At 42.2% G+C, this 18,196-nt stretch overlaps 2 protein-coding genes across 3 annotated transcripts in view; one reads left to right on the forward strand and one right to left on the reverse strand.

Moving 5' to 3' along the window:
* FYCO1 (FYVE and coiled-coil domain autophagy adaptor 1) overlaps positions 1–18,196 on the reverse strand; it is a 46,338-nt gene that overhangs the window by 11,893 nt on the left and 16,249 nt on the right. The window contains exons 8-14 of one of the 2 annotated variants that reach the window (XM_088521084.1): positions 16,635–17,519; positions 13,709–13,801; positions 12,549–12,667; positions 11,548–11,715; positions 11,031–11,180; positions 9,376–9,581; positions 8,842–8,986 (exon numbers count right to left, since the gene is read on the reverse strand). In XM_088521084.1, coding sequence (XP_088377210.1) covers positions 8,842–8,986; positions 9,376–9,581; positions 11,031–11,180; positions 11,548–11,715; positions 12,549–12,667; positions 13,709–13,801; positions 16,635–17,519 — 1,766 coding nt within the window. Of the gene's footprint in view, positions 1–8,841; positions 8,987–9,375; positions 9,582–11,030; positions 11,181–11,547; positions 11,716–12,548; positions 12,668–13,708; positions 13,802–14,897; positions 17,520–18,196 lie in introns of both variants that reach the window. The other variant, XM_088521083.1, reaches the window with a different exon arrangement.
* CXCR6 (C-X-C motif chemokine receptor 6) lies at positions 2,830–3,903 on the forward strand. The gene has a single exon (XM_010219051.2). It carries the CDS (start codon positions 2,862–2,864, stop codon positions 3,894–3,896), a length of 1,035 nt encoding a protein of 344 aa, XP_010217353.2. The 5' UTR covers positions 2,830–2,861; the 3' UTR covers positions 3,897–3,903.

The raw sequence follows: 18,196 nt of genomic DNA on the forward strand, positions 1-18,196 counted from the left end.
CAGTTTTCATTTCAACACCATTTTATACATCCTCACAGCACATTTTCAAAAGCAAAGCTTGAAAATACTTGGCAGCGGTGGTGAGCTGATCGAGAAACAGCTCAGTCTTGTAAGAAAGAGTCAGCCCTTGGGAAAGCCTTACCGAACAACTCCAAATGCGCTTAGGGCTTTTTTGTTGTTTTGTTTTGTTTTAGTAGAGGGTATCGTAACCCGTCAGGCATTTGAGACTCATTTTTTCCTGAAGGAGAAGGAACTTAAATGCTTACATCCAGACAGGAACAACATGGAAAAGAAAGAACACCAAGGCCCTTAAGGCCTATTCAGGAAATGACAGTAACAATTTTTCAAAATATCAGGTAAAACCTTTCAGGGACTCCCCTTAATCCTTTGCTGTCTGTTCAGCGGTGTCAGTCAACCAGCCTCCATGTTAGAACCTGACTCATACATCCTGAGTTTAAGAGTCCAACTGAAAAATGTAAAGAGCATGGCATTTAAAAAAAAAAAAACATTTTTAACATTGAAATAACTTTTCCACAGTATCTGTTCTCCATCAATAGATCTGCTCATATCAGTACAAAGGCAGTGCATGGAGGAAAACAAGATATCAAAAGCCATTGCCTCTCATTTGTACATAAGTAAAAATCTTTCACATTTGCATCTTTCATAACACAACTATCCTAGCCTGGACTCCACACTACATCAGTAGTAAAACTCCCATCTGCCTTTACCAAAACCATATTAGGGTATTATTGCCTGAATGTGAAAATTCCTACAAACAACATTAATGCAGCAAGAAATGAAGTTGGTTAAGTTTTAAGCATCTTCAACTGTCCAAGCAGTGAATGCTGCATCTTATTATAGCAAAAACAAACAACCAAAAATAGCAACAACAACAAAAAAACTATTGCAAATTGAAAACAGATATTAAAATACTTCTTTTAAATGACTCAAGAAGATTCTCCTAATTTCCGGGAAGCTTAGATATGAGAAATAACTATTATTTTGGCAAGGTTACTAAGGTGGTGTTAGGGTGCTAAACTACTTAACTGAGTATTACTTTGTTTCAGCTCAGAGGAAAGCATCTTTCTTCCCCAAAAAAGAGGCAAGTACCAGCTGACTACTGTTGCAAATAGTACATAAACTGAATAAAGCTCTTCTATGTGTCTCAGTATATGTTACCTTCACCTTGTTAAGCTTAACTTTCTTATCTCAGTCCTGTGCTTGGCTCTCATTTGAACTGAAAACTAAAAGATTTCATAAAAAGACAGTAACTTTTCAAAAGGGCACACAGCTTTATAGCACCCCTCTGGTGACTAATAGGCTTCATTGACTTTGCTTCTTGGCTCCACAGCTTAAACTACTGTTTCTGATAACATTCACTCTGCTGCACATTACAACTCATACAGGAGAGGCCTTTCAGCCCATCCAAGGGAGCAAATGATTCGGGGCTGAACTCTGCTCATCTTATGCTGAGTAATATCTTGCAGCCGGGTTAGCCTCGCGGAAACACGCTCTTTGTGGTTTGACAGAGAAGGCATCTGACGTTAGGCTAAATGTTTAAAAACCTCATAAAACTGTCTTGCAAAAGATTTCATTTGTAAGGTTAACAGCTTACTAACATCAGGGACTACAAATTATTCAGCTAGCGTAGCTATACTGCAAAACTATGCTACAAAATGTACTCATTGGCAGTCACAGAAGTAAAAAGAAGAGGATTTAACTTGGTGAGAGCCTGATGCTTCCGCACATACCCATGCTAGCACTGTCCCGTTTAGGAGGCGGCCTGCAATATGTGGTGTTTCACTGGAGCCTGGCATTCTGCTTTCTACAGTTACTGCCTTCCAAGCATAGGACTAAACAGATTTTGAAAAACAAATAATGAATAATGCATTTCTGCTACCCAAATAAAGATAAAATTTTGCCAAGCTTCCAGTTAATGCAAAATTGCAAAAAAAAATAGCACTGTAATCCTATGAATAACAACAGTGACACTTAGTCAGACCCTTTATTTGCAAATCTGGTTGTTATTGCTCTGTCTGTTACTGACAACAGCAGTGAACGGGCTCTTTTGCCCTGGAGACTTCACAGGTATGCTGCATCAACTCAAGAGAAATGGTGATTGATGGAGAGGATTTGACGCAGAAGTGGCTGCTTCCGTGACAATAGTGCAGATGTCTGCAGTAGCCTATTTCAAATCAAATAGGGAAGGGTCATTCATGAAGATCCTCCATTTTTCCCATAAGTCACTTGAGAAGGGGCCAGGAAGAAGTGCCACCAACTGATGATGCAACTATCATCTACATAACAAGCTTAGGGTGAACCACAAGACCCCAAAAGAACCCACACTAAAATTCAAACACCACTTTTAGAGATAGGTCTTGCCCAAGCACAACACAAACAACTTCAGAGGCTTAAGGTGTCTGAAATCAGAGCCACAAGACTAAATTTTGCAAAATGAAACTTAATTTGTATGTCTTTATCCAAATTCCTTGGTCCAAACACTCTAAAAGAGTGATGTAGTTGAAAGCTTAATCCATAATTCTTGTTCTCAGAAGTCTCTTTGTAGTTTTTTTGTTTATGCTTTGGAGTCTCCCTTAGTGTATGTCTGCTAACAAATGATTTGTTTAAATCCCATAGTTGTTGTATTTGGGTCTTCATTTTCAAGACGCTTGTTCCAGCAAATGTATGTTTGCTTTTGTTTCTCTGCTGCGGGTCTTTTACTGCATCTCTCATTTGCTGTCACTTGCTGTCTATTTCCTGGGTGCATTAAGATTTAACTACTTGCCAAGTAATAAATAAATAAGCAAATAAATAAATAAATGTGTCTCTTCACAGGCTGCTGTCTTTAAAAAGAAGGCAACATGACAACTACAGATGCTGATGACTTTTATAACCTCACAGCCTTTGATCTCAGTGAAACTGGAAATGACAATTTTTACACATTTACAAGAATCTTTCTGCCGTGTATGTATTCATGCGTTTTTATCTTTGGGCTAGCAGGAAATACTTTGGTCTTTATCATACTCGTTTTCTATGAGAAACTGAAGACGCTGACAGATATATATTTGCTGAACTTGGCTACAGCTGACTTGGTCTTTCTTTGGACCCTGCCCTTCTGGGCATATTCTGCTGCTCAGGAGTGGGCTTTTGGCACTGGGGCATGTCGTATTATACGGGGCTTGTATAATCTGAATTTGTACACATCCATGCTAACCCTAACCTGTATAACCTTTGATCGGCTTATTGCTATTACTTTTGCCACCAAAGCACACCAGTGTCAAAGCAAACGAATGACATGGGGCAAAGTAATCTGCATCTTGATCTGGGTGATTTCGCTAGCTTTTGCTACACCACAGTTTATTTTTAGCGAGGCATTTCAGATTGATAAGGCAATATGTCAGGAAAACTACCCAAACTACCGCACAGAAGTGGTTCTTGAAGTAGTCCAAGTGGCTCTTGGCTACTTTATCCCCATGCTAGCCATGATCATCTGCTACTCACTAATCATTAAGACATTACTGCACGCCAGGAGTTTTCAGAAGCACAAATCTCTGAAAAAAATATTTTCTGTAGTTGCCACATTTATTCTTACTCAGTCACCCTATACTTTCCTGAGATTGATAAAGATTGCAGACTGGAGCTTTAACTTGAACAGCAGCTTTGAGTACGCAATCGTCATAACAGAAGCTTTTGCTTATTTCCATGGCTGCCTCAACCCTGTTCTGTATTTCTTCATTGGGGTGAAATTCAGGAAGAATTTCCAGAAAATTATTAAAAAGTCAAGATGCATCAAAGGGCAAGTTAGTGTTAGACAGGGGCAAACCACTGAAGATGAAGGCTCTAAGACTTTTACTGCCTCAAATAATGCAGAAGCAACAACCATGTATCCGCTATAAAACCACCTAGAGAGTCTGGCACTCTTTACGGCTTCTTTTTTTTCTGTTATACTGAGATAACTAGCACTCATGGAAGGGGACACAGAGTCCCATTAGTAAAGGCACGTGATCTGCTTCAGGGCAATGTATCTTAATCATAACATTTCAGTGTTTCCTACTTTTCCTAGGAATCAGGGCTGATCCTAAGACAAAGCAGGCAACTAAATTAACTCTGCAGAAGTTCTTCAGTAGGTAGAGATAAGGCTGTAAAACACCTTTCCTCATGACATAAAGCTGACTTGGACCTCATGACCCCAGAGAGGCTGGAAACACTTATTCAAACCTCTGGCCCGATGGTTTTCCATGAGAGGCGTTTGTTAACAAAAGCTTTCCGGAGATTTTAGTTCAGCTCATTTATCTGATGAGAATTTTTGGATTAAAAATATATGAGTTTCAATCTGATCTTTGTGATTTTTTTAATGCCTCTTTTTGTATTTTTCCATGCTGGGAGACGGCCTCCACATCCCTTTTACTTCTTCAGTGATGCTGTAACATTTCTGTCATAAAACAGCACATTCATCTGCTTCGCCATCAAATATCAGGTCTCAATCTCCCAAACGCATCTATCTCACCTCGGAAAATGAAGCCCATGTTGCCAGATAACTAGACTTCATTTCAGCACAAGAGATATATCACACCTGGGCTCTCCACACTCACAGTGTTTCCTGAAACTCAAACTTGCTCACTCTGCCTCCCACACAGTCTTTGCAGCATTATTCGATAATAAAAGTATCGCAGCCTTTCTTCCCAGAACCTGTTTGGCACACAGGGTACCCAACACCACAGAGTTGTGGCCCCTTCCACTATTCTCCTTCCTTCTGTCCCCCATAGCTTCCCACCCTGGGCCTTTCCACTCGCCACCGGGAGGCAAAAAGGTGGCAGGGAGCAGTGCAGAGTGAGGTCGACAGCAAAAGCCGTTGCAGAGAGACCAGAGCACAGGGGGAAAGGAAAGGAGAGGGAGGCTGGAGAGGAGCAGGAGGGCTTTAAAAGTCCCTTGCATTGCAGCTTTGAAATACCAGTTCTGACCCATTCAAGTCATTTAGCAATAACTGCTGTCACTTTGCATGCTCCTTTTCTTCCTACTAACACTCAGGCCTTCCTACCAGATCTCCCCTGACCCTACTGCCACCACAGTGCCAATGTCCCCTTTTTCCCTTAGAAAACAGCTGCTTAGGCAATCCTCCCTTTGCTACACAACTGCTCTTGCTCCTCCCATGATGAAATGGTGCTGCAGCCCCCAAAACAAAGCTGGGGAGGGACGTGCTTTACCTTGGTGCCTGCGTGGCAGGTAAAGCGGCTACCCCGGCAGGCGGCCAGGAGGCCGGAGTTGCCAGGGGAGGCTACTGAGTGGCGCTGCCCTCCCGCTCTGCTCCTCAGCCCTCCCACGTGCTGCCAGGGAGTCTGTCCTCCAGGCTGTGCTGACAAGCACCCGGCTGTAGGGGAGGTGTAATTAGGTCAGGACAGGACGTCATGAGTCACTAGAGAAAGAAGCCAAAGCAACCGCAGCGCCGGTAGACTGCATCGGCCTCGCCGCCAACAGCAGTGCCAAGCTGCGAACAAACCCTGTGCTCCCCACACAACCATAGTGGTATTATTTTTTTTTTTAACACCTCTGCTGTCTATGATCTTGATTCTGTTGCTGCAGCACTTATTCCAGACATGCTTTTTCTGCAATCTGCTGAAATGGAAGCTCAGTGCACTAGTTTACTCCAGGGTCTCTGACACCATATCCTGGCCTTAGCTTTCAGGCACAGTCTTCTAATGGGAACACATTAGAAATAAAAGTGGTTTAAAAACATAACATCTGACAAGAGAATCCACCTGTCTCGAAGCAGTGTGGTATAACCACAGCAGGAAAAGATTATTGTATCTTCTCGCATTAAGCTTTCAACCAGGTCGCTCCAAAGCCGTGTTGCAGAGACACAGGGTTGCTCCCTCCTGCCCCAAGGGAAGGGCTGCACTGGTGCCGCCCGGGGCTACGTGGGCACCCATGCAGTTCACCTGCCCCACGCCTGGGCAGACCATGACCAGGAGGAGTTTTACTTGGTTCTCAACTGACTGCTACCAGCACAGGCAGTTGCTCAAAATCTGCTGTTAGGAGCTCTTGCCACAGGAATCATTTCACATTACCTCAAGGAGCAAATGACAGCAACTCAGTTATGCGGAAAAAAAAAAACAAGTAAAAAATAGATCAGCACAGCAAGCAGCAAAGAGGGACAGACAGAAAACTGAACGTTGTAGAAGATATTCACCACTTAAAGTGGCAGCTCCCACTTGCAGCCCAGCTAGGACTCAGAGGCAGAGCAAGGTAAGGCCAGGGCCACGAGCTGCCCCAGGCCCTCCGACAGAGCGAGGCCTTAGGAGACTCTGGCAGCAGAGGCTGCCACTGGCAGCCTGGAGCAGCCAACCTGCCTTCTCTTCCCTCTCCCGGCTACTCCTCAAACATGCATCCACCAAACACAATCTTGGATCCTTTTGGTCTTTCCCTGGCACAATCCCACAGAAAATGCCACCCTATATGCTGATTTTTTTTTTGCAAACAGAACATTATTGGAATGACAGTGGTCTGTTATTTGTACTTCAAGACTACCTGAAGTCTCCAAACCAGCACCAGGCCACAGTTAGCAGGACACTAGCCAAAATGAGAAAGACTCACAGGGCCATGTGCAGTCAAGGTGGCCTGCCAGCCTCGTACATTCAAGGAATCTGCAGAACCACAGCCAGCTCAGAAAGCCCCTGCACCGCAGGTCCTTGGCAGGTAGGAGAACACCCTGGCAAGTTATCAGCACGTAACTTGCTAGTTAGGTGCTAGTTATGTGCTGCAGGCTGCTGTCCAGGATAGGGCCGGCGGAGCAAGGTGAGCATTTGCTCAGTCCCAGGATAGCAGCTCTGTCCGCGTACCCTGAAGGACCCAGGGCACCACACGCTGCTCCTGCTCTCGTCCTGAGCTGCTCTCAGGCTTCAGGCACACACACCCTCCCCACTACAAAACAAAGTGTGAAAACGCTGGTGCTGTGATAGGTGATGCTGCCTGTGGCTTTGTCTTCAGCACACAGCACAGGCGTCACACCACCATCTGACTCCGGTATCAATTCCAGCACCTCTCGTATCACAAAACCACCCAATCATCACAAGACACTCGAGCCATCTGCATGGCAAGAAGGCCATTCTTGTGGCAGGTTCGTGTTCGAGCTAATGAGACCTTGCAAACTTCACAGCTGCCGTGGCAGAGGGCAGGTAAGCCTTGCAAAAGTATGTCCCAAGCCCAAAGGATGACTCTAACACCCCCATTAGGACGCGCTTGCAATAAGAAAGAAATAAGAACAGCAACGGGTAAAACAGCCAAAGGCAGCACTTATTTTCTTCCTGCTTACCTACTGTGAACTACAGGAGATACATAACCTTTAAAAGCACCCAGTGCAAGTAAGATGCTGGAGGGAGCCTTCCGAAGGCAGTCTTCCAGTTTCAGTAGCAATCCTTCCTTCCAGCCTAAATACACTATGGGGCAAGATAAATACATCCCAGTGCTAAAAAAATCCTCAAAAAATCAGCCACAGACAAACTTGCTTTTCTCCTGGTTGTAGGCTCCAAGCCAACTCTCCTCTGATGTCCCCTCTGCAGACAGCATGAAACCTTCCAAGGCATTAACTCAGAGCAGTAGTACACTACACAAGAGCTAAAATAAAAAATCCCTGGCTTGAAGCTGTCACTTTGTAAAACAAAGGTAATACTAAGCTGACAAAAGCACTGTGAGGCTTAACACAATCATGTCTGCTCCATGTATGATAAGCACAAATCTATTGTCAGTGTGGATGGCATCCAAAATAGGCAGAATTCCCAGAACTTTTTATGCCAAGAAACAAAACACAGAGTTTTGAGAAGCATTTTTTCTTTCTTTTTTTTTTTCTTCAAGTAAACAAGTCTGTACAGTCTGCCTTCTATTTAAGTAGCAGTGACTGTGGTTTATGCAGGAAGTGGTTCTGCTGAGAGCAAAAGAATCTAGCTAAGCCTTTTCAGTAGCAGACTGGTTACTCTGTGGATATTTTCAGTTTAGCACTTAGATCTATCACCTTGATTTTTCTTCTGAGAAGCAAAACAAGTAGAGAGTTTAGGTAAAATTGCTCTTCATCTTCTTTTCCAATATAGGAAAGCTGCAACTTTGTCAAATGAGAATATGAGTAGAAATTACTGATTTTTGAAACATGAGACATGTTTTGAACATTTTACAGAAGGGAATTTAATAAATATTTGAATGAAATAAAACATTAAACTGTAACAGCACAGCATAAAGGTTGCAAACTCAGTAGACTTTCGTTGCCTTAATTGCTAAACTATACAGAAACAAATGTTAAAAAAGACTGAAATATGCAGTTCTGCATGACTTTTCTGACGAAAATAAAGTGAAGCTGTGGCAGATTTAGTTATGTAATTGCTGTTCTTTTTCCTTTCTGTTAAATCTCTTAAGTAGTAAGTAATCCTACACAGACCAGTTGTTTTACACTTGCTTCAATGAAGTCTGCCAAAAGACTTTTGCTTCTTTTTTCCATCCATAGTAATGACTGGTCTGATGAAGAGTATCTGTTAGTTCCTACCACAGAAAAAGGGGAAACAACTAGTGACCTGGTCTGGCTTGTGAGCTGACTTTTTCAGCACAGGATTGTGACTAATTCTTTGTATACTGGAGAAGAAGCAGGCAGACGGAGAGGACAGACCTGTTTGGATTTACTAGATTTGCCGCTGACTGTGGAAACAGGCCAAAATTATTTTGTGTTGGTCTACTGAACATGTGGCTAGGAATGGAAGTGTTTTCTCTTCATACAAAAGTCAGCTATAACCATTTAAAAACAACACAAAAAAACAATAAAATCTAGAAGAGTTTCTATTTCATGAAACACTGTTTACTCACAGATCTGTCACACTTTGATCCAGAGATTCTCCTTCCATCTGACTTTCACTGTGGACCAAGTCTGATTCTTGTACTTGGCACAACTCTTCATCGGTGATTATATCAAATGCTGCATCATCTGGTGGTTTAGAGGCTTCACTTGTGACTGTGCCATAAAACAACATCAAGAAAAACATCAGTAACGTTAGCACAAGTATCTGTGGTTGTTTGAGAAAACAAAACAAAACAAAACCAAGTAATGAGCTACCGCCACCAGAAAAAGCTGAAGAAGGAATCCTGGGCTACTATTCTACATTTACAGAGGTGTCAGGCAACTACTAAAAACCAATTGTAATCCTCAGGCTCACTAGGCCTCGCTTAATCTACATGCAGATGCGTGGCAATGTTAACAACATCCAGGGATCGGACCAATTCCACCCCGACAGCACTCCATGAGTATGCAAGTTCATGAAGCAGGAGGTGACCATCTGGTTTCCTGAAGAACATCCAAGAACGCTACTTATTTCATAGCAGCACATGAAACAGTGCACTAACCAAAAGCTGCCTCCATAGGTGACACCGGTGATTCCAATGAAGCTGGTGATCCTTCCTGGTTTGCACTGGACCCAGAGTCATCTGTATAGTCCACAAACACTCTGGGCTTACTGAAGCAAGCCTTGCAGCAACGCTCCTTCTTCCCACCAGGCTTTGTCACCATGTAGTTGTTACAGCAGTAATAGCAGAAAATGCGACCACACATTCTAAAAATGATTCAAAAACAAAGGCATAAGAGTAGTGCCACTTACAGGTGGCCATTTCGTACGTGACAGAAGCCAGGGCTTTGCCACAATAGTCTTGCTCACTGTAAAAGTCACATCCATGGCAAAGCTCATAATGGACACTCTGCTGCTTTCCGAGACTAAGCAAGCTTTCTTGACAAACAGGAAACAGAAATGTATATTCAATCTTTGTCTTCTTAATAAAGTGGAAAAATGTTAACATTAAATTAAAAACATTAAACATTAAAAATATTAAACATCAAATATTGAAAAAAAAGAAAGATTACGCATTTAGATATAAAGAAACACATAAAAAGAATTAAATTATCCACAAGCATGCAATACAAGTAAATAATACCTATATTAAATATTATTACACAGACCAAATCTCATATTCAGTTATAGCAAATATCTAATTAATATTAAGGAGTATAAGAACAAGTTTATATGCCTCTACTTTCTCTGTCACCCTGGCACCCTCTTTAAAAAAGGAAGAAGGATCAACATTAGAGCTGTGTATGTATGTTCAGGATTCTGCACTACTCACCTCCAAAGCCTGTCATTACTAAACTGATAAAATACATTTTAATTACCATGTTAAGACTTTCATGAAGACAAGCACCTAGCAGGTATTATTGTCAAGTCTGAAGTCTTAGCATTTTTGGTTTTCATAATTATCTGAATCACTAGTAGGTATTGCTGGAAACATGAACAGTTTCACAGGTTTTAGTAGAAATGAGTAATTTGAAAGCTGCTACTGGAAAATACTTCATTATTCTTTAACCACCAAGAAACATTCTCTATTTTACCATAAAATTGAAAGAGTCCCACTTCTACATGCCTTACATGATGAATCAGGTAATAGGGTAAAGGACAGAAAAGAGCCAAAGCAAATATATCACTAAGACTCTGAAATGTACTGAATGTACTATCTGAGCTATTGAAGCTATTGAGCTATTTGAAGAAATCTTAGTGAGGTAACTAATGACTTAAATCAGGCTAACTTCAGAGTAACCAACTCAGTACAAACTTTTTATTTCTTCCACAGATTACTGTGCAATTGGTAATTATCTCTCAATATATCTAAGGCAGTAACCATATTTATAGTTTCACAACATGTTGGGTTCATTCTGGAACATTCTAAATCACAATAACAAAACCATAGAATCACAGAATGCTTAAGGTTGGAAGGGACTTCCAGAAGTCTAGTCCAACCCCCCTGCTTAGTGAATGGTGTTTTCCACATACACAGGTCAGCAGTCAGGTTGAGAAAAGATTGCAAGAAACATGGTGTGTAGCAAGCGATTCTTTCTCTCATGCAAATTCTTGGTTTCCAGAAATCAGAACTGAGAACTTTAAGGAGTATTTTCTCTAGGTAAACTATAAACTGGCTTTTCCTTTTGAGCAGCATGTTAAGAGTCCCAAACTCACCTGCAGTGATGTCGGCGCACCATCCATGAAAACTCTCTCTGGCAGTCCAGGCAGTGGTTAACATCCACGTCCCCCTGCCATTTCTGCTCTGCACTAAGCTTCTGCTGGAACTCAAGAGCATCTGATTTTTGCCACAGGGCATCTTTATCTCTGCAGAGACACAGTTAAAGGGAGGAAAAACACATAAGAAGTATCCATGGTGCTTTGTTGACTAACCTCAAACTGAACACTGGTGAAAGCTTCACAGTATAAATTGCATTGCTATAACTTCCAGGGAGCCTTCGGGAATAAAAGATGGGTTGGGAAAATCACTAAACTATTTGGGAAGAAGGGAAAAAAATCCATGTCATTCACATAACTACACAGGCAGTATCGGTACCTTCAATTCAGGAATAGCAGATTTTAGGCTGCATCTATGCACTGGATTCTAGGCAAAATCTAAGCACATCGAGGCAATAACCCTTAAAATTCCAAATCAGGATTTTAATTTCTGCCTGCTGACTGTATTCATGCTAACCTGATAAGTTCTATCAAACGTTCTTCAAGGAACTGTTTTGTTCTCGTCAGGTCATCCAGCTCGGCAAACAACTTCTGGTCGCTGCTATCTTTGTCTGCTACCACCTTGCTGAGCTTCTCGCTGTATTCAAGTGCTTGCTCTTTTGCTTCATCGGCTTCCTTTTGGGTCCTGATCAAATACAAATGCAATTAAGAATCTTTTCTAATTCATGTGTGTGAAAGTCTCCTCTAAGGAAGATAAACAGGAAGCTTCAGTGAAATTGTTCAGTGAATTACTGTGCATATTTTCACAGCTAACCAGAAACTGTCCAGTTCTCTGCACCAGAGCAACTGCATGCAGGTCTGTTATCCAGTAAAAGTGATGGAGGCTTTGGCTGGTTCATCAGAACTGTGTGTGCTCCTGCCTCATCAAGAACTACTTTGGACTGCTGGGTAATCTGCACTGTACAGATCCAAACCGATGGATCTTGTAAACACAGCCTGAGTCAGATGTCTAAACCTGGTTAGATAACTGCTGAATAAGACATGCAGGATGTGGTCCTATTAAAACAAATTCTACTGTGCCCCTGAAAAAACACGGAAAGAAAAAAAAATTGCAATTCTTCCATCCTTTAGTAAAAACAAGCAAACAAACAAACCCAGTCAATATTGCTATTTTAATTTTGTGATTAACCTATAAGAGTAAAAGGAGGTTTTGAAATGCCTTGCACTTTCATAAAGGAAATGAGACAAGGTATGTAATTCAGCAGCCAGATCAACAAAGCAATAAAATTTAAATCATGCATCCTAATTCATGATTACTTCGTAATGTACATACTTCTCCTTGGAGGTATCAATCTGATTTTGCCAGAGAGCATCCACATCCTATTTGCCCTACATAAATCCGCTGGCACTCACTGCTTCATATATCACAGCAAATTTCCATACGGCTTTCCATACGGCTTTACTGGCTCTTCACTTGCCCTCCAGATAACAACTTGTGCAAGAGAACCAAATTCTCACCTTTCTAAAAGTCCTTTCAGAGATATCACCTCCTCTTCCTTCTGCAGCCGAGCAGATTCAGATTCAGCCAGCTGCTCTCTTGCCTCATCCAGCTTGCTAGACAAACTTGTGTTTGCAGCCTAGTAAAACAAATAATTATATTTATATATACAGAAAAACCAGCACTTTATCAAGCATTTCATGGTTAAGAAGGCATCTAAGCAATGCTTTGAAAGAGTCAATTAAAGCCAAGCGATCAATCCAGATTTTATCATGCAAGCAGACATTAATTACTTGTGTACTAATGATTGATTACTTCTGTCACACTGAATAAAGGATGAACTCTAAAGTGAGACAGCATTAAACAGTGCCTATAATTCTTGTTAGCCCATGTAATGAGCTTTTGTCTCCTTATAAAGGAATATCTATTAAAGCCAACGGGTCTAGCATTTTTTTCAACATCTAAAAGTCTCAAAAGAAAACAACAGTTAAGTATCCACAGTTTGGACCGCTCATTACAGCTATATGGAACATGATGGATAGTGTAAACAAAACTTATTCCACAGTCAGCCTCTGCAGACAAATCTGCCAAATTTGGACTCTCAGTTAATGAATGTAACTTGTACTGAGGCCTCTAAAGGTGTATGTATTGTATGTATTTCCATCAGCACACAGGGCCAGGTTCCTTAACCTTAACTCTCTGCTTTCTCAACCTCTTATTGACACCTCAGTATTATCCTCTTAACCTAGCTATTTGATAAATGCTTTAAAATATATATGTATATATATATTTTTCTGGCTGTGTTATTTATCTGCCAGATCTGTTCTGATTCAGTGCCCCTTGCAGCCTACAAACAGTTGGATCCACAAGCAGGTTTGTGCGGGACAGGAACACAGGGCTTAAGGCAGACACTGTTTAAACTGCACTCCCATTTAAGAATCAAAGATGCATCTAGGCCTTAGGTAACACCTGACTCTCTTTCAAAGCAGGAGAGGACTTTTTCAAAGTGCTGCCTCTGATATTTTCTGCTTTGGCAGCTAACCTTAGGTTCCCAAACATCTGGCTGCAGCAACTAGTTCAAGGGCATTCTCAGGCTTACAACCAGTCATTGAAAATGCCAGCTGCTTGTTTGGTGACACTAATGCCTGTTGACACAAACACCTCCAGGTCAAGAACCTACTTGTAGCTCTGCAATCTCCTCCTCTGCTGCACACCGCCGTCGCTTCTGCTCCTCCAGTTGCTCTTCCACTTTCACACACTCCTCGCTGACAGCCTAGCAGAGACATTGAAGGGGGAGTTAGCACCCCTCTAGCAGCCACCCCTCCACCGAGGAAACTGCCCCGGGTGGGTTGTGAATGCTCTGCTGTCACACATGGGATAAACACAACGCCCTTTTCAGACTCATGAAAGACACAGTTAAAGAGGCACACGACTCATGGATTGAAGAAAACTCTCTTTTGTGGTGGCAGATAAGCTGATTTTACTGAAACTTGCTATGGGCTATTACATTTTTCAATAAAAAGACGACTCTGCTTGCTAATTGTTTTGGCTCAAAAGAGCAAGACAGCCCAAGTAATGTTGAGGTTTAAGTGCATATGAGAAAGAAACACAATGGAATGCACACAGTTTTCTTACACTCACAGGATTTCTGCATACCCAGGGGCACAAACCTCTGATCAGCTGCCAGTCTTAGACACTATCTCAGAATGGCAGAACAAACACACTAAAATCTTTAGCCTTCAGGTGTGCCGCTTCGCATACACAGGGCTGACTCATGCTTTTGTGGGAGCAAAACTTTGATCTTCTCAGACGTTACCTTGAGCAGTCAAAAACAAAAATACATGAGGAATTATCTGCAAAAGCATATTGTCACAGTCTAAATTTGTTTTCATCAAAATCAGTTGTAAGAGGAAGTAGTGTAAGGCCATGGGGGCAGGTCTCAATGTTCATACCAAGAAAAACAAAAAACAAACAAACAAAAAAAAGAGAAAAAAAAAAAAAAGACTGTGACTTCAGGGCATAGTTCAAACAGATGCTACCTTTAGTGCTGAAGCAAACATAAAAAGTGACCCCCCCTTTCCACTACTGGCTGCCTTTTCCATGGCACATGCCCCTCCACTGGCTTCAGAGGGGTGGTTCACATTACACATCTTCAAAAAAACCCAAAGGGCTTTTTTATCTCAAGTCACCTAGCTTGTGAGTGTAGACAAGAATTTTCAGATTCTCCTGCTAAGGCTAGTTGTGATCTGCTAGTCTTGGGGTCCCAGCACCGCAAACCTTAGTATTTCACCCTGTAATTTCTGTATCAGATGATGAAGCAGGGGTAATCATGCACAACTCCCTGAGGAATAATGATCACATTAATTTACCTTGTATTTTGTCTCATAATTTAGAATCTCTGTGCTCATTTGAAATTTTACTGCGGACAGCTCTTCTTGGCTGGTCTCTTGGAAGCTCTGTGCCTGTTTCTTTGCTGTCTCCAGCTGCATTTGCAGACTCGGGACAGCTGTGGCACATTTTTGAGCTTCCTCCAATTTCTCTTGCAGGCTCTTGTTCTCCTGCCTGAGAGTGGAGATGTCAAGCTTCAGCCTCTCCTGTTCCTCTGTAGTCTGTTCTTCTAGTTCTTTGAGCCTCTCCGTAGCCTCAACTAACTTCTCTTCTGTATTCACCTTTTCAGAGGTCACAGCACAAATTTGAATACCGAGTTCAGCCATATCAGTGTTGGTCCTGTGGAGCAGATCTTTGTTTTCTTCGTTTTCCATTTTAACAACTTCCAAGTACTGCTTAACATTGGACAGCTCTTCCTTCAGGTTCAGCAAATTATCTTCCAGCTCAGCTTTTTGCTGGGCTACCCTCTCCTGCTCTTTTTTTAGTACTTCTTCTCTCTCTTTACACTGCACCAATTCTTGCACATGGTTTCTGTTAAGTGACTCACTTTCCTCTTTCAGTTGTTGAACAAGCACCTTCTGTTCCTCCAAGACAGTCCCTGTGACTGCCAGCTCGCCTCTCATCTGCTCTCTCTCGGCAGTGGTCTCCTGAAGCTTGACTCGCAGGTCCAGGACCTCTGCTTGCAGCCTAGACACTTCACCTCGGTTGACCTGCAGCTGCTCTTCACTCACGATCAGCCTGGAGGCCAGCTCCTTTGCTTCTTTCTCCAGAGAGGCTGTCTGCTGTAGTTGGTGTTTTTCCACTGATTTCTTCTCTGCTGTGAGGGATTCAATCAGCTCTGTCTGGTGCAGACATGTCTTTTCAATGCTAAGCTTTTCCATCTCAAGAAGCTCTGCTTTCTTCCTGTGATTTTCAGCTTCTGCTTTCAACTGCTCACACTGGATCTCCATGCTTTGCATTTTTGCCTCCTTCTCAGCGAGCTGTGACTGGAGAGACTCTTCGCCTTCCTTTAAGGAGCTCAAGCTCTTTTCCATTTCTAAGTTATACTGTTTGGCACGCTTCAGCTGTCCTTCAAGAAGAGCACAAGACTCCTTGGTTGCCTCTTCTCTTTGCTTCATGTCTTTGTAGTCAGAGTGTAGAGCACCTAACCTCTCCTCCAGAATTTGGCTTTGCCTCCTGGCATTCTGCAGGTCTTCATCCAGCTGTTTGTTCTGCTCCCGGAGCTTCTTCTCTTTTTCATCAACTGATACCAAGGCATCATCTATCTCACTCTGAAGCTGTTTCTCAGAGGCTCTCAGCCTGGCCACCTCAGCTTCCAGGGAGGCGTTAGACTCTTCCACATTTTTCAGCTTCTCTTCCATCTTCTTCTTGTCCTGCTGTAAATCTTTATTCTCTGATTTTAGTTTACGGCTCTCCTCATCCTTTTCACTTACTGCAGAGTTTTGCTGCTCCATCTGCTCCTCCAGCTGCTTGACTTTCTGGCTGAGGTGCTCCTTTTCAGACGAGATTTTCTGGTTTTGTTCCTCAAGGCTATGCACAGTGTGACTCACCTTTGTTAAGTGACCTTCCTGTAGTTCAAGTTGCTCTGCCAGAGACTGGATGTCCTTCTTCAATGCTCCTTCCCTCCTATTACGCTCCTCCTCAAGTTCCTCTTTTTCTTTCCTTGCCTCCTCAAGACTTTTTTCCAGTGACCCTACCTGAGCCAGCAACCCCATTACCTGGGTCTGGAGCTCAGCCACCTCCTTCCCCTTCAAGGTCAGGGCCTTCTGAAGAGATTCCATTTCCTTTGCCATGGTTTCCAGGCTCCCAAGCAGCTTTTCGCTCTCTTCCCTAGAGTTAGTGGTAAGGTGATTGTATCTGGATTCCAGTTCCTTCTGCATCTCTTCTTTCAACCGCAGCTCCTCCCTTGCTGCTTTAAGCTGAGATGCATGTTCATCACTGAGTCTTTGCATTTCTGCCTTTTCCTTTTCTTTCTCCTGAAGCTTATCCAACAATCCTTGTATCTGTACGGCAGAATCACAGTGGGCTGTGGCTTTTTCCTCCAAGGCGGCATCAACTTTTGCCAGGAGCTCCATGTTCTTCTGTTCTGTTGAACTCAGCTTGTCCTTGAGTTCATCAATGCAAAGATCCTTCATAGTGATCAAAACCCTGGAGGCCTCCAGCTCCTGATTCAAGAGCTGCAACTTTGAGGCACAGTTCTCCTTGCTGCTCTCCAGCTGCTCCAGCTTTGTTGAGTATTCCTTCTGCTGCTCCACTGCATTCAGCTCCAGTGACTGCAGGCACTTCTGCAGATCGTGAACAGTGCTCTGAGTGGAATGGGAGACCTCACACTGCTTCTGCAGCTCTGCGATCATCTTTGTCAGCCGTGAGTTCTCCTCGCTGTAGTTACTGCTCTTCTCCTTTTCTACCTGTACTTGTTCTTTTTGCAGGTTGATGGCTGCCTGGAGCTCCTGGTTTTCCATCTGTAGCTGGTGAACTCGATCCTGAAGTTCTCTCTGTCTCAGCTCAGCCTGATCAAGCTCTACACGCATCTCTTCAAAGCCCTCAAGGTGTTCAACATTCAGTGAGTTATTTGCATCAGGGCTGGAGGGAAACTCTTGGGCCTACATGAGCAGAAGGGAAAACAGAGTATAAGATTTAATTCAAAGTTGCATTTTCAAACACACACACAAAAAATCAAAAGTTCCAAAAATAAGGATGGCCTAGCTTTTTTGTTACTATTTGTAATAATAATGATAAAAACAGGATTAAAAAAAAGGCAGCTAAGAATTCAAGTTAGTGATATCCTCCTGATTGACTGATTTACAGGATTTTCCATAGAGCACAAACTTTATCACCTATGCACTTAAAATTTTAAATGATTCCCATTTGTTCGTAACAGCTTCAAGGAAATTTAAACATTCATTTAAAAGCTTTGGTCAAATGACAGCATTGGGTGAATTCAGATTCTTAAAGCACAGTGACATTACAGGTTGAATTCACAGAACTACAAAACATGATTTTAAAAGAAGAAAGGTTTGTTTTCACAAAAGATAAATGAAAACATATTTTGTACACTGTCTTTTAAGTATGTTTTCTTTTTCCTTTAAAAAAATTTGCATGTTCAGTTGAATCAGCTACTGGACCACCCTCTTCATTTCAAATTAAATATCTATTACTGTTGTAAGAGTCATAAGCATCATAAAATTATCCAGCTTTAAGAAACTGTGCCAGTAACTAAAGATTTATCATGCTAAGGAAGTAATACCTCTGTTCAAACACTTGTTTTTAATCTTCTTAC

Source organism: Tinamus guttatus, unplaced genomic scaffold (genome assembly GCF_059628265.1).
Source record: "Tinamus guttatus ecotype Peru unplaced genomic scaffold, ASM5962826v1 Tinamus_guttatus_pri_ptg000115l, whole genome shotgun sequence".
In the NCBI taxonomy this organism is placed as follows: domain Eukaryota; kingdom Metazoa; phylum Chordata; class Aves; order Tinamiformes; family Tinamidae; genus Tinamus; species Tinamus guttatus.

What these genes read in the sequence shown, in the direction of transcription:
- CXCR6 (XM_010219051.2), top strand. Translation starts at nt 2,862, where the DNA reads ATGACAACTACAGATGCTGATGACTTTTATAACCTCACAGCCTTTGAT.